The following is a 13,617-nucleotide window of genomic DNA, read 5'->3' as shown; positions in this document are numbered from 1 at the left end:
CTCCAAAACAAACACATCAAACAGTCAATTTTTGGTATTAAAATCGATGAGATTGATGTCGAATACCAAATTTAGAAGCTTTACTCATATGCGAGGCTAAAAAAGCAAAGCACGAATATGGAGAAGGAAATCACTCTTATATGCAAAATTCACACTTTTTAGATTACTTCATCGTTATTTATTTGTATAATTCAGTTTCAAATCCAAAATACCCATCAAAATATATACATTTTGGGTTTTTCTACTTGTCTCTTAATTATTTCAGTTCAGTTTCTTGTATTAACGAAAATTTGAATCTTTATTTTAAATTACCAAAACTGAAGTTTGACATCACAATCATTTACAAAGAAGCCTCAAGGCAGTAAAACATTTTTAACAAACAGAAAAACAGAGTTATAACTAGTCTTACCAGTTTGATATTTAAATTGATAGTTTAAACTTAAAATAGCATGTGTATAATTTTTTTGTTTCTATTTATATATTTTACAATATATGTATAATTGATTTATTTACAGAATAACAAAATATTTGTTACCTTTTCCTTCAAGATATTCTTCCCGTGGTTTCATTTACTTTTTGGGGAAATGGAACGGACTATGTAATGTACTTTAATCTGCCGGGTTACGGGGGGCTTTTTACCAGAGGTTTAGATTGTATCAATCTAGTTAATATGGTTTATATATATATCCTTATATTCATGAAAATACATAGTAGCAAAAAAGGCAGTGCAGCAGCAATCCACTGATCAATTTTTGATATACATAGAGATCCTTCTGTATTTTTATCATTCCTTTCTACTTATGGATTAAAAAAAAAAATGACCACCCATGCATTTCTGCTAATGACGTTGATTTGTTAGGAATTTAGGATCTATTCATTCTTTTTGAGTTTTAAAATATGCTTTACTCAAACAATCTGATCGATCAACAAGACGAAAACTGTTGGAATACTGAAATTAAGACATTCAAATCTGCTTCTAATAGTAAACTGCAATTTACGTTCAGCTATTGTAACAAAATTAATTTAATAAATTCTGTACTGAACATAATTGCACTCTTTAACTTTTGTTTTCCCCCCCCCATTTTCCCTTTAAATTCTACAATTTTAAGTTTATTATTCTTTTATTAGATTTGAAAAAGCTTGTAAGAAAGTCACAGCCTGAAGAAAATTGAGATATTATGCATAAATGGCGACTTAAAGAAATTTCCAAGATTGAAAAGAGACCACGTAACGAACAGAGCCATATGTATATGCTTTCTTTAAAGATTGCTTCCTCTGCGTTTTTATAAATAATATGTCTCAGCGGAATGAACAATGCCTTCCATCTCATCTGCTTCAATGTCTTCCTTTAGATTCTACAGAAGAGATTGCAAATCGTTTTGGTTTGCTATGAACAGAGACGTTCTAGTTGTTTGTGGAACCAAGAGCTCCATCAAACATAACAAAAGTTAACCAATGTTTCTGATCAACAATAAACGCATACCTTCGGAGCACCAAAGACACGGTTTCAACTACTTTAATTTTGTTCTGAATCTATGTATTTGCCTAATCAAGTAGTACTCATATCAAGCGACGAACATAATTCATATTTCACTACCTATATATAGTTAAAAATTGAGAGAGTTTTGTTAGAAATACACGAAAACTCACACCATTGTTGCTCCCTCAAGCTTCTAGTGGCCGAAACCATACAAGGAAATCTTAAAGACGCCTATATAATATATATAGAGACAGAGCAGCACGATACTGTGTAAGACGAAGCGTTTGATTGAAACCCTATCGTTTTTGGGCCTAAAGCCCGTATTGATTTATGAGAAGTTACTTCTTTTTACTTTTATAACCTATAACTTTCTTTTTATCTAGGTTTCGACCCAACTAGTTCTAAATTTGCGGAAAAGATCCCCAGTATGGCGGTATCAAAACGAAAAGGTGGTTGAATTACACTTTTTCTTTTGCTTCACAATTATATGAATGTTAACGGTTCCAAGAGACGAGTGGAGTAATTCCTGGAAATTACATGAAAAAAACGAAATAAAAGTTGGAGCTTTTACGCTTCTGAGACATCAACGTTCTTTAAAGCTTCTTCTGGTGATGATGCATCCTCTTGGAGACTTTCAGAAGTTTCATCAGACGGCTTAGATTCATGCTTAGCAGCAGCTTGCAAAACACGGCTTCGAACATCTGAGGACGAAGGTGAAGTTGGGAGCCCAACACCATTTGTTTCAAGTTTTCCTGCAGCCCATGAGAATGCCTGAGCTCCCAGTTTCACAGGAGCAAACAACAGCCTTCAAGACGAACAAGAAACAACGTATGTTAAAGACAAAACAGAGTTTTTTTGCTGAGGTTTTGTAATGAACAATGATGGCCTTTTATACCTGACGTCTTCCTTGAAGTCTTCGGAGTCATCATATGAAGAAAGTCGTTGATATATAGTCTGCATAATGTTTGACACTTGAGAAACAATAACAAAGAAACAATTCCTGACAGGTAAAGCATAGAAGTCATTGAATGCGTGTAGTATATAATTATAAATACCAGACTGAGGCCAATGACAGCTATGAGTTGCAGTGTTTTCTCCCACTCTGCGAAAGAGAGAGAGAGATCATGTTAGGGCAAAGTTGGCAGTGAGTAACTTGATGTTGTGGCGAGAAGGGGAGATCCTAAAGGGAATATGAGAAAGAATTGAACGCACCAAACAAAGCATACAATCCCGCGAAAAACCCCTGCATAGATCTCCTCGGGTAAGTCAGGATGGGATTAATATTTTACAGAAGAAGAAATATAAAACTAGAAGCATACCACACTAACTCCAACTAGCTGCAATGGAGAAGGATTTATGTCCTCAAGAATCGCCTCAGCTTCCTAAATAATTTAGGATTTCTTTAGCTTACTGATAAAAAAAGAACTGAGAGTAGTTTTGATTTCATCCATGCAATATATTAATATAGTAATCAGGCCTGATAGTAATGCCGAGAGTAAAGCTGCTCAATAAAGCCAAGACAAACAGTGTAAGATACCTCGTTGAGGATGGAAAGTGTTGTCTCAGGTTTAGGCTCTTTTACACGAAGACCTTCCTTAACCCATGATCTATAGCCACCTTGCACCAAGTATGGTCTCTGTCACAATATAAACAACCAACGAATAGCTTATTTAGAAATGTTTCAAGGTAGTATTGTGCTCAAAGTGAATTAATCCCATATGACTTGCCTTAATCCCAACTTTTCTCAAAGCTCTTGCAATACCCTTCGAACTAGTTCCATCAGCATCCATAACAATAACCTTGGACCTGTCCTATAAGTAGCAGGGTAAGAAAAGTTTATGAGAAGTCAGCATAATTTAGATATATAAAGTCCACCAGTGAATCGCTTGGGCATGAACTACAAAAACCCTCGTAAGTTACAAAAAAAGGCATGAAGGTGGATACCTGAACTGCTTTCAAGTTCTTGATGATTACTGCCGTCAAGATATCTTCAACTTCACTTCCACCTTTCAGAAGTCGTTTAACAGCACCGTCAACCTTAAATATGAATCAAGAACAAGAACCATAAAACTGTGAGCAAAGGTAAGTCTTTAATCCTACTTAATGGTACATTGATCATTGATTTTCTTTTGTAGTGGTTGCTGAAACTTCGTCGTGTTAATTAATTACAACAATGGAGTGTATATATATTATATATTAGATGTGGTCTACAATAATGAGGATGCTGAAACCAACCTCAGGCAGTGTCACGCTAGAATACCGATAACGGGCTGCTCTCCGCAGATCCGGGATTCCATCTTTCTCTCTCAAGGCCTTCAAGAAAAGTTAGCCAAAATAAACATTTTTATTTCAACTCAAAGTCTTTGACGAAACATTTTGTGAAAGAAATAGCCAAGGAGGTTTTAAGAAAGTTATATATCATGAAATCGGAACTTGTTAGAAACTTAAGAACGTCTTACTTCAGGCCTAACATCTACAAGCACTGACTTTTCTCTTGATGTTAAAAGCTCCAGAGTTGACTTTGGAGACAAATCTCCAGCATATCCACCATATGTCCAAACCCGATATAGAACCCTGCAAATATCTGGTGGAAAATATAAATTCTTCTATACTACATTGTCCTCTCAATAAAGGAAAGTTTAACATCCATCCAGGGTAAGAAAACCGTGTACCAAAAGGTTCCTGTGGTGCCTACGAAAAGAAAAAGGTGAATGATTGGGTCATCTGGATCCAAACCCAAATTTCTCTCCAAACCTCCAATGGCAACAGATACCTGTCATCATGATGCTGTTAGAAAGATGTCGTCTATCAAAATATGAATGCAACCTTCAGTATATAAGACAAAGCACCTGCTGCAACACAGCTCCCACGGGACTCAATAATTTTAGAGCAACATCTTCTGATGAGTTAAGGGCACTCTTAACATCTGGAGGAAGTAACTGTTTTGCTGACCCATAAGAGTACACAATAAAAGAAACTCCATTTGTTAGAGAATTCTCTGCAATACCAACTGATTGCCTCAAAAGATCAATGGCAATAGCAGCTGCTCTGTTTGAAGCTTCCTTCAAGCCAATAGAAAAATCTGAAAACTTGTCTCCAGCTATATCTCCTGTTTGATCTAGCGTAGAAAATGCTCTGGTAAATGCACTATCTACAACTTCAGAAGCATTCTTAGTAATGGATGTCACAGACGAGGAAAAGGAATCCAAAGTGTTCTTTACAGCATTTTCTCCTTGGCTTAGTGATGAGCTAAAGGACTCCTTGACACCAGAAGAAAAGTCATCAATGCTAGCTTTCGCATCAGGAAGTGAAGAACTCAAAGACTCCTTGACACCAGAAGAAAATTTATCAATGCTAGCTTTTGAATCAGGAAGTGATCCCGGATTCAGATCTAGAGTATCCGGAAGAGAGACATCACTATCCGGAGATATATCAACAGTTGATTTGGTCCCCGACTCAACTGACTTTATAAGGTTACTGGTCTTTTCGGTGAAAGTCTCAGCAGAAAGGCTTTCAACGGGGGAAATATCTACTACAACAGCTTGAACAGGGGAAACATCTGTTGGAACAGCTTCAACAGGGAAAGCATCTTCTCCAATTTCTACATATGTCAGTCCCCCATCACCCACTACAACAGCTTCACTCATGTCATAAACACAGTTTATTCTGTCCAACTCATTCCGGCACAAACTTCCCAATGTTGATACTGGTTGTTCTATTTTGTCGATAGTATCGGTGAAGAAACTCCCAGTGGCTTGAGGTAGGAAACTCTTCTGCAGGTGTGTTCCATTAGAGATACCAAAGAAGGCCTTATCACCAGAACTGTATCTGTGAATCAACTCTCTCCTGAAGGAAGAACAGCCTCGCCAATTGACAGGAAACAAAATCTGCAGAAACAGTCCGTTATGAGGCACTTGTCTAAGCAAATGAATCCAGCATTTCTATGACAAAGCATATATCCATCACAGCCCTAACAAACTATATCATCCCAGCGCCAAAATTAATCATTTTTCAACCAATTTGGTGATTAGCTTCCATTTCTATAAAGAGAAATCTCACCTGAGGATGGTAATGGCAGCTTGCGGCTGAGCACAGGGGAAACATTTTGGTCTCGACAAATATTAATCAGTCCTGGATACTTGTAAGAAATCTCATAGCTTTTACAACATACCAGAAAAAGAACAACAAATCAATTTCAGAGGACAATCCAGTAAATCTGAGACAGGATAAAGAACCTCCCAAGGAGGAGAAAACAAAAATCACAGACCAAGAAGAAGATACAGCGACTCCAACAAGAAGATACAGACAAGTAAACTCCCAGCAGCAGTTTAGCAATAATGGGTTTCGTCTGAAGCCTGCAACAAGAAATACCCATCATCCAATTAAACAACAGAAGAAACTCATAGAGAGATGAATGCAGTAAATTTAACCTATCAGGAACAGGGTCAAGGTCGACGATGATGAAAAGAGTGAGCTGATCTTATTAAAACCTGGCTAATCACGAGTGTATTGAAAAAGATAGAGGCGCGTGGATTCGAAAGAGATTGTGTCGCAATATGGATTGGGTGGAGGAAGATAAGCGAAGAGAATCGTGTGGCTTGTCAAAGCCGTTATTACATCTCTTCTATATTTTTTTGTCTTTTTTATTTGATTTGGTCAATTTTGTAACGTTTTAAAACTAATGGGGGTAATGTCGAAGTTATCAATAATTTCTACCCTTTTACGTAAATTGATTGCGCATTTTACACGTGTCGTACTGTAATTGTTTTTATTCTGTGGGTTGAGTAACAGCAAAAAATTTCTACTCATCATCTTTCGTCTGTTCGCCTATGACTTCGTGAGTTTCTTTTTTTCTTTTTTGCATCTGATCATCTCTGCAATATTAAGGTGAGTTCCTTCTCTTATGATTCGATTCGATTCGATTCGAGTTCTCTGAAAGTTTTATCTTTCTGGGTTTTCGTAATTTGAATATTCGATTTGCGTCTTTAAATTTTGCTATTAAGTCTCAGATCTCTGGTACTTGGATTTTTGTTTTCAATCGGAATTTGTGAGAAAATTCGTAGCTTTTGGCTCAGTGATATTAGAGATTGTTATAAGGAATAACAAAGTGTAGAACTAACTATGCTGCATTTTGGATTCTCTTGCTGTTTGTTTCTCTGGATGTCAAATGTGAAAGTTCCTTATTTTATTTTCTTTTTGTTAGATTGTTGGTTCCATATTTGATATATTTGGTCTGCGAAGCTGTAAATAAGGGCACCTAGTCCGCCTGGTCTTGAGTTCAGATGGATCTGCATCCACCAGGTGAGTTTCTTTTTTTTCTAGATGGAAGTGGTTATTTTTTCACTCTTAGGTGTTTTTCATTATTTGGTTGGCTAATTTCTAATCTTCTTGGAGTAGGTGGTTCAAAAAACACATCTATAGTTGTTGTCACCTTAGACTCTGGTGAAGTCTATGTCATTGCAAGTCTGTTGTCTAAGTCTGGTACTCAAGTTATCTATATCGATCCTACCACTGGTATCCTGCGGTACAATGGTAAGCGTGGTCTTGATAGTTTTAAGTCAGAGCGTGAAGCCCTAGATTATATCACGAATGGATCACGAGGAGGTGTTAGAAGCTCAGTTTATGGCAGAGCAATTCTCGGCTATGCTGTGTTGGGCAGCTTTGGGATGCTCCTAGTTGCAACCAGGCTAACTCCAAGTATTCCGGATTTGCCTGGTGGAGGATGTGTATATACAGTGTCTGAGAGTCAATGGGTCAAAATACCACTTTACAATCCACAGCCTCAAGGAAAAGGTGAAATCAAGAATATTCAGGAGTTAACAGAGCTTGACATCGACGGGAAGCACTACTTCTGTGATACTAGGGACATCACTAGGCCCTTCCCAAGCCGTATGCCACTGCAAACCCCTGATGATGAATTCGTATGGAATAGATGGCTGTCCATGCCTTTTAAGAATATTGGGCTGCCTGAACACTGTGTCATTCTTCTGCAGGTTCGTCCTCCATTAATGAATCGATGATGGTTGATCTACCTATTCGATTTCTGTTTTATGTAAATTTGGCTACGATGATATGACACCATATCATATCTTCTTATTTGATTTTAATTATAGGGGTTTGCAGAATATCGACCTTTTGGGAGCTCAGGTCAGCTAGAAGGGATTGTTGCTCTAATGGCCCGTCGTAGCAGACTGCATCCAGGGACTCGTTATCTAGCTAGGGGCATTAATTCATGTTCTGGCACAGGTGAGAGGCCCCCCAAAATGCTCCTCTCTCTTTACTTCTTTGTTGTTCCCTTAGAACTTCTATTAGTTTTCAAGATTTTTGGTTAGCCTCTCTTCCTACAAAACTGTGGGTATTTGTATGAGTTTTGATGGGACCCTCAAAAGCAATGGCTGTCTGGAAGTAAGGCAAACATTTGATGCAAGTGTGGCTCTCGATTTGACTAGGGCCTAATTTAGAAGTATATGTGTAGTGCAGGTAACGAAGTTGAGTGTGAGCAGCTTGTATGGACACCTAAAAGGCATGGTCAAAGCATTGCTTTCAACTCGTACATTTGGCGACGTGGCACCATACCGATATGGTGGGGTGCAGAATTGAAGATGACTGCAGCAGAAGCAGAAATTTATGTGGCCGATAGGGATCCTTATAAAGGCAGTACGGAGTATTACCAAAGATTAAGCAAGCGATATGATACTAGGAATCTAGATGAACCAGTTGGGGAAAACCAGAAGAAAAGGGCTTTTGTTCCTATTGTGTGTGTTAACTTGCTAAGAAGTGGAGAAGGGAAATCAGAATGTATCTTAGTACAGCATTTTGAAGAATCGATGAACTTTATCAGATCCAGTGGAAAGCTTCCTTATACTCGTGTTCACCTAATTAATTATGATTGGCATGCCAGCGTGAAGTTAAAGGGGGAACAACAAACCATTGAAGGATTGTGGATGTATCTAAAATCTCCCACTATGGCAATAGGAATTTCTGAAGGCGACTATTTGCCTTCACGCCAAAGACTAAAAGATTGCAGAGGCGAGGTAATCTGTATTGATGATTTTGAAGGTGCCTTCTGTTTGAGATCACATCAAAATGGGGTGATACGCTTTAACTGTGCTGATTCTTTGGATCGAACAAATGCGGCTAGTTTCTTTGGTGGTCTTCAAGTGTTTGTAGAGCAATGTAGAAGGCTGGGAATATCACTTGACAGTGAACTTGGATATGGTTATAATTCTGCTAATAACCATGGGGGATATAATGCTCCTCTTCCACCGGGGTGGGAAAAAAGAGCTGATGCAGTAACTGGAAAATCGTATTATATAGATCACAATACAAAGACAACAACATGGAGTCATCCATGTCCTGATAAACCATGGAAGCGACTTGACATGAAGTTTGAGGAATTTAAAAGATCAACTATCTTATCTCCTGTGTCTGAGCTTGCTGATCTTTTTCTGCAACAAGGTGATATCCATGCAACCCTCTATACTGGCTCGAAAGCTATGCACAGCCAAATTCTCAACATCTTCAGCGAAGAATCAGGAGCGTTTAAACAGTTTTCTGCAGCACAGAAAAACATGAAAATTACTCTACAGAGAAGATACAAAAATGCGATGGTTGATAGTTCACGGCAAAAGCAGCTGGAGATGTTTCTGGGAATGAGGCTTTTCAAGCATCTTCCATCAATTCCTGTTCAGCCTTTACATGTAAGCAAATTGGCACGATTTCAGTAAACTTCTTTCCATCTCACAGCTCACCTTTTTCCATGTATATTAACTGCTCTAAAGTATGAATTACGTGTTTTGCGCGTAGGTAGTTTGTTTTTTCATACTGGACCGATACTCTTTATTTTTGTCTATTGTGTAGATATATGATTCCTAAGAGCATAACATATTTGTTGATGTGTAAACTCTACTATTTTGTTGCTTTCTCTATTCTGTCTACTTCTCACTGCAAAAAATTTCATGTCAGGTACTTTCTCGACCATCTGGTTTCTTTCTGAAACCTGTACCTAGCATGTCTGAAAGTTCCAATGATGGGTCCACTCTGCTGAGTATCAAGAGGAAGGACGTAACTTGGGTACCTCCACTTAGATATAACATTACCTCGTAGTTTTCATTACTTGAAGACTTGAGCTAAGAATATTTCATACTTTTTATTTATTTTGCAGCTATGTCCACAAGCTGCAGATATCATTGAATTATTTATCTATCTCAGTGAGCCTTGCCATGTATGTCAACTTCTACTCACCATTTCACACGGTGCGGATGACTTGACATGTCCATCCACTGTGGACGTGAGAACCGGACGCCACATAGAGGACCTTAAATTAGTTGTTGAGGTTAACTCTCTTTTAGGTCTTGTCCCTTCTCTTTTATTGTTTGGAAGAGATCATGTAGATTTACATGCAAGTTAGTTGAACTGGATTACCGATTGCCTGTAATTATGTTTTCTGGACAGGGTGCTTCGATACCACGCTGTGCCAATGGTACAAATCTTTTGATACCCTTACCAGGGCCAATTAGTTCTGAGGATATGGCTGTTACTGGAGCTGGTGCACGTCTTCATGAAAAAGATACTTCAAGTCTTTCACTGCTGTATGATTTTGAAGAACTAGAAGGACAGTTAGATTTCTTAACCCGTGTAGTTGCTGTTACATTTTATCCAGCTGGTTCTGTTAGAATTCCTATGACTCTTGGTCAGGTACTTACTAAATTCCAAACTTTGAATTCATGATTTATCTATTAGCTTCATCATGCTCTGAACTAGTTAAAGTTTATCATTAGCCATCATTGTGTTGTAGATTGAAGTCCTTGGAATTTCTCTTCCATGGAAAGGAATGTTTACTTGTGAACGTACTGAAGGAAGATTAGCTGAACTTGCAAGGAAACCAGATGAAGATGAAATTCCTTCTTCATCTTCTTCTGACTTGAATCCATTTGCAGCAAAATGTTCACAGACTGAAACTGTCTTCACACCAGTACAACAGAAAGATCCTTTTCCCAGTAATCTACTTGACCTTTTGACAGGAGAGGACTCGTCTTCTGACCCCTTCCCACAACCAGTGGTAGAATGTGTTGCAAGTGGAGACAATGACATGCTTGATTTCTTAGACCAAGCAGTTGTTGAATATCGCAGCTCTGAAACTGTTCCTGGCGGATCTGTCCCACAAGAGAAAAGGCCCAAGGAAAGTGGTGCTCATCTGTACTTAAATTTTCTAAAGTCCCTTGTGGGTCCAGACATGGTATGTTACTTAATCCTTATTAAATTTAACTAGGAGGGAGAAATTGGTATCTGGAAATGTGATTACTTCTTGCCAAAACTATATTTCAGATTGTATGATTCTTTCCTTGGTTTATCTATTCTCCTCACATGTATCTTTCTTCTTAAAGTTCCACTTTTAAGGGTTATTCTTGCATGTCTGACATTACACAGGGAAAGAAGCTTGAGTTTGTAGAAGCTATGAAGCTTGAAATTGAACGTCTACGTCTCAATATTTCTGCAGCAGAAAGAGATAGGGCACTGTTATCAATTGGAATTGATCCGGCTACCATTAATCCAAACTCTTTGTACGACGAGTTATATATTGGAAGATTATGCAGAATAGCAAATGCACTTGCAGTTATGGGCCAGGCTTCTCTTGAAGATAAAATTATAGCTTCTATTGGTCTAGGGAAGCTGGAAAATAATGTGATAGATTTCTGGAACATAACCGGAATTGGTGAGAGTTGTGGTGGTGGAATGTGTCAAGTCCGAGCCGAGGTCAATAAAAGTCCAGTTGGATTTTCTACCAAGAGTTCAGGAGGAGAGTCAGGCTCAGTGTTTTTGTGTTTCCAATGTATGAAAAAAGCTTGCAAGGTTTGTTGTGCTGGAAAAGGAGCTCTTCTGCTTTCAAAATCCTACTCCAGGGACATTGCAAATGGAAGTGGAAGTCTTACAGATGTCTCTGCTACTTCGATAGGTTCAGATCATTACATTTGTAAAAAATGCTGCAGTTCGATAGTGCTTGAAGCTTTGATTGTAGATTATGTAAGAGTCATGGTCACCTCGCGAAGAGGTTGCCGTGTTGATAATGCTGGTCGAGAAGCTCTGAATGAGGTCTTTGGATCTAACATTACAAATCATCTTGCTGTTAGAGGTCAGCCTTCTCCGAATCGACAAGACTTTAATTTCCTTCCTCAAATTCTTGGTCAAGAGGAGTCACTTGCTGAGTTCCCATATGCAAGCTTCTTACATAAGGTGATTTTGCTTTTTATATGTATTAAATTGTTATCTTTGGAAAAGCTGCTATATGATATCTAATCCTCCTCTCTCTCTTTTGGATGTTTGCATAATGCAATGTAGGTCGAAACTGGAAATGATTCAGCACCGTTTTTCTCACTACTCACCCCTGTGAATCTTGCTTCAAGTAATGCCTACTGGAAAGCTCCTCCTTCTGCAAACTCTGTTGAAGCTGTCATCGTTCTCAATAGTCTTTCGGATGTCAGCAGTGTGATTCTACTCGTTAGTCCATGTGGTTACTCTGATGCTGATGCTCCTACTGTAAGTTTGAATTTTCTATCTTCAATTGAATTCTTGTCAACCCATGCCATCATTACTTACTTGATAATGCTTCCACAATAATTGCACTCATTTCAGCATTTTATGTATCTTCATTGCAGGTCCAAATTTGGGCGAGCAACGACATAAATAAGGAAGCACGGACTTTGATGGGAAAGTGGGATGTACAGTCCTTTATTAGATCTTCACCTGAGCTGTACGGTCCTGAAAAGTCTGGTAGAGCTCCTAGGCATATAAAATTTGCTTTTAAAAATACTATTCGTTGCCGCATTATATGGGTAGCACTGCGTCTTCCTCGGCTTGGATCTAGCTCAGTTAGCTTGGACAAAAACATTAATCTTTTGTCTTTGGATGAGAACCCTTTTGCTCCGATCCCTCGCCGTGCCTCTTTTGGAGCAACCATTGAGAATGATCCATGTCTTCATGCGAAACGCATCTTGGTCACTGGAAACATCGTGAGCAACCAAAATCTGGCATCATTACAAAGTGTTGAGAGCATGAGCGTAAGAAACTGGCTGGACAGAGCCCCACGTTTGAATAGATTCCTGGTTAGTACCTTAGAGAACTAATTGTTCTTTCACCTTTTTCTATAGCTTTTCCATTATTGTGACTAGTATTTGTTTCTTTGTCTTCCAGATACCACTAGAGGCTGAGAGACCAATGGAGAATGATCTAGTCCTGGAACTTTATCTGCAACCTGCTTCACCTTTAGCAGCTGGATTCCGTTTAGATGCTTTTAGCGCCATAAAGCCCCGTGTGACCCACTCGCCATCTTCAGATGTAGTTGACATTTGGGACCCGACGAGTGTCATAATGGAAGATAGACAAGTCTCTCCAGCCGTCTTGTATATACAAGTATCTGTTCTTCAGGTATCTCTATCCCTCCTTCCCCCGTTTTATTATCCTCAGAAACCAAAATCTACTAATAACTCATTCGTGTTGATCTAAAAAATGTTTCAACAGGAACAATACAAAATGGTGACCATCGCGGAATACAGATTGCCTGAGGCAAGAGTTGGAACACAGATGTATTTCGATTTCCCTAAACAGATTCAAGCACGCAGAGTTTCATTTAAGCTGCTTGGAGATGTAGCAGCGTTTGCAGATGATCCCGCAGAAGCTGATGATTTGAGCGGTCGGGCTTCTCCATTCGCTGCAGGACTGTCTTTAGCAAACAGGATCAAGCTATATTACTATGCAGATCCTTATGAAGTAGGCAAATGGGCTAGCCTTTCAGCTGTCTGACTTTACTCTTTCACTGGCCGTAGCTTGGTTCTATACACACACATTTTGTGGTCAGAGATTTTGTTTTCTTCTTTCCTTTCCTCCAAAAATTAGTTTGTTGTGTTTCTTTGGTGTCGGAAGTATTGATCACCGTAAAATTTGTATTCCCCCCGAAAATGTTTTTAAAAAAAATTGTTATACATGGAGTGATTTAGATGTTGTTGACATTGTGTACTTGAAGTTGTTGATTACCACAATTCTTGTAGCTAGACGTCAATGTCTCACTTCAGCTCTTTTAATTTCTCCCCTGATCCTGGTGTGACTTATTTAGTAGAAGATGAATAAAAGTTACAAGTCTC

General features: G+C 38.6%; 2 protein-coding genes across 4 annotated transcripts; one reads left to right on the top strand and one right to left on the bottom strand.

The window, feature by feature from the left end:
- Positions 1-1,908: 1,908 nt before the first annotated feature.
- Positions 1,909-6,063, bottom strand: LOC17885734. Of its 2 annotated transcripts, none has more exons than XM_023782498.1 (15): positions 5,971-6,063; positions 5,748-5,835; positions 5,540-5,637; positions 4,330-5,367; positions 4,153-4,253; positions 3,940-4,054; positions 3,716-3,793; positions 3,425-3,517; positions 3,208-3,291; positions 3,018-3,116; positions 2,800-2,862; positions 2,693-2,723; positions 2,536-2,582; positions 2,376-2,434; positions 1,909-2,285 (listed from the first exon to the last, which is right to left on the bottom strand). In XM_023782498.1, the coding sequence occupies exons 3-15, from the start codon at positions 5,582-5,584 to the stop codon at positions 2,048-2,050; spliced, it is 2,091 nt and encodes a 696-aa protein (XP_023638266.1). In that variant the 5' UTR covers positions 5,585-5,637; positions 5,748-5,835; positions 5,971-6,063; the 3' UTR covers positions 1,909-2,047. The 2 variants fall into 2 exon arrangements, with proteins under 2 accessions (XP_023638266.1, XP_006292503.1); XM_006292441.2 differs by having other exon boundaries at positions 5,911-6,027.
- Positions 6,064-6,302: 239 nt separating this feature from the next.
- Positions 6,303-13,535, top strand: LOC17887374 (probable phosphoinositide phosphatase SAC9). 2 transcript variants are annotated; one of them, XM_006290428.2, is made up of 14 exons: positions 6,303-6,367; positions 6,684-6,781; positions 6,878-7,473; positions 7,594-7,726; positions 7,961-9,180; positions 9,446-9,553; positions 9,645-9,815; positions 9,935-10,177; positions 10,278-10,718; positions 10,910-11,713; positions 11,819-12,016; positions 12,136-12,582; positions 12,671-12,904; positions 12,998-13,535. In XM_006290428.2, the coding sequence occupies exons 2-14, from the start codon at positions 6,763-6,765 to the stop codon at positions 13,277-13,279; spliced, it is 4,896 nt and encodes a 1,631-aa protein (XP_006290490.1). In that variant the 5' UTR covers positions 6,303-6,367; positions 6,684-6,762; the 3' UTR covers positions 13,280-13,535. The 2 variants fall into 2 exon arrangements, with proteins under 2 accessions (XP_006290490.1, XP_023637790.1); XM_023782022.1 differs by lacking the exons at positions 6,303-6,367; positions 6,684-6,781; positions 6,878-7,473 and having other exon boundaries at positions 7,621-7,726; positions 7,956-9,180.
- The last annotated feature ends 82 nt before the right edge of the window (positions 13,536-13,617 follow it).

This window comes from Capsella rubella, unplaced genomic scaffold (assembly GCF_000375325.1).
Source record: "Capsella rubella cultivar Monte Gargano unplaced genomic scaffold, Caprub1_0 scaffold_5, whole genome shotgun sequence".
Classification (NCBI taxonomy): domain Eukaryota; kingdom Viridiplantae; phylum Streptophyta; class Magnoliopsida; order Brassicales; family Brassicaceae; genus Capsella; species Capsella rubella.
Note: the sequence above shows the minus strand (reverse complement) of the source record. Positions and strands in the feature narration are given on the sequence as shown.

What these genes read in the sequence shown, in the direction of transcription:
- LOC17887374 (XM_006290428.2), top strand. An exon ending in CCCTTGTGGGTCCAGACATG is followed by an intron (nt 10,719 to 10,909) that starts GTATGTTACTTA and finishes GACATTACACAG; the next exon opens with GGAAAGAAGCTTGAGTTTGT. An exon ending in ATGCAAGCTTCTTACATAAG is followed by an intron (nt 11,714 to 11,818) that starts GTGATTTTGCTT and finishes AATGCAATGTAG; the next exon opens with GTCGAAACTGGAAATGATTC.
- LOC17885734 (XM_023782498.1), bottom strand. Translation starts at nt 5,584, where the DNA reads ATGTTTCCCCTGTGCTCAGCCGCAAGCTGCCATTACCATCCTCAG. An exon ending in GGGATTGTATGCTTTGTTTG is followed by an intron (nt 2,583 to 2,692) that starts GTGCGTTCAATT and finishes TCTCTTTCGCAG; the next exon opens with AGTGGGAGAAAACACTGCAA. An exon ending in CTGTCATTGGCCTCAGTCTG is followed by an intron (nt 2,435 to 2,535) that starts GTATTTATAATT and finishes AACATTATGCAG; the next exon opens with ACTATATATCAACGACTTTC.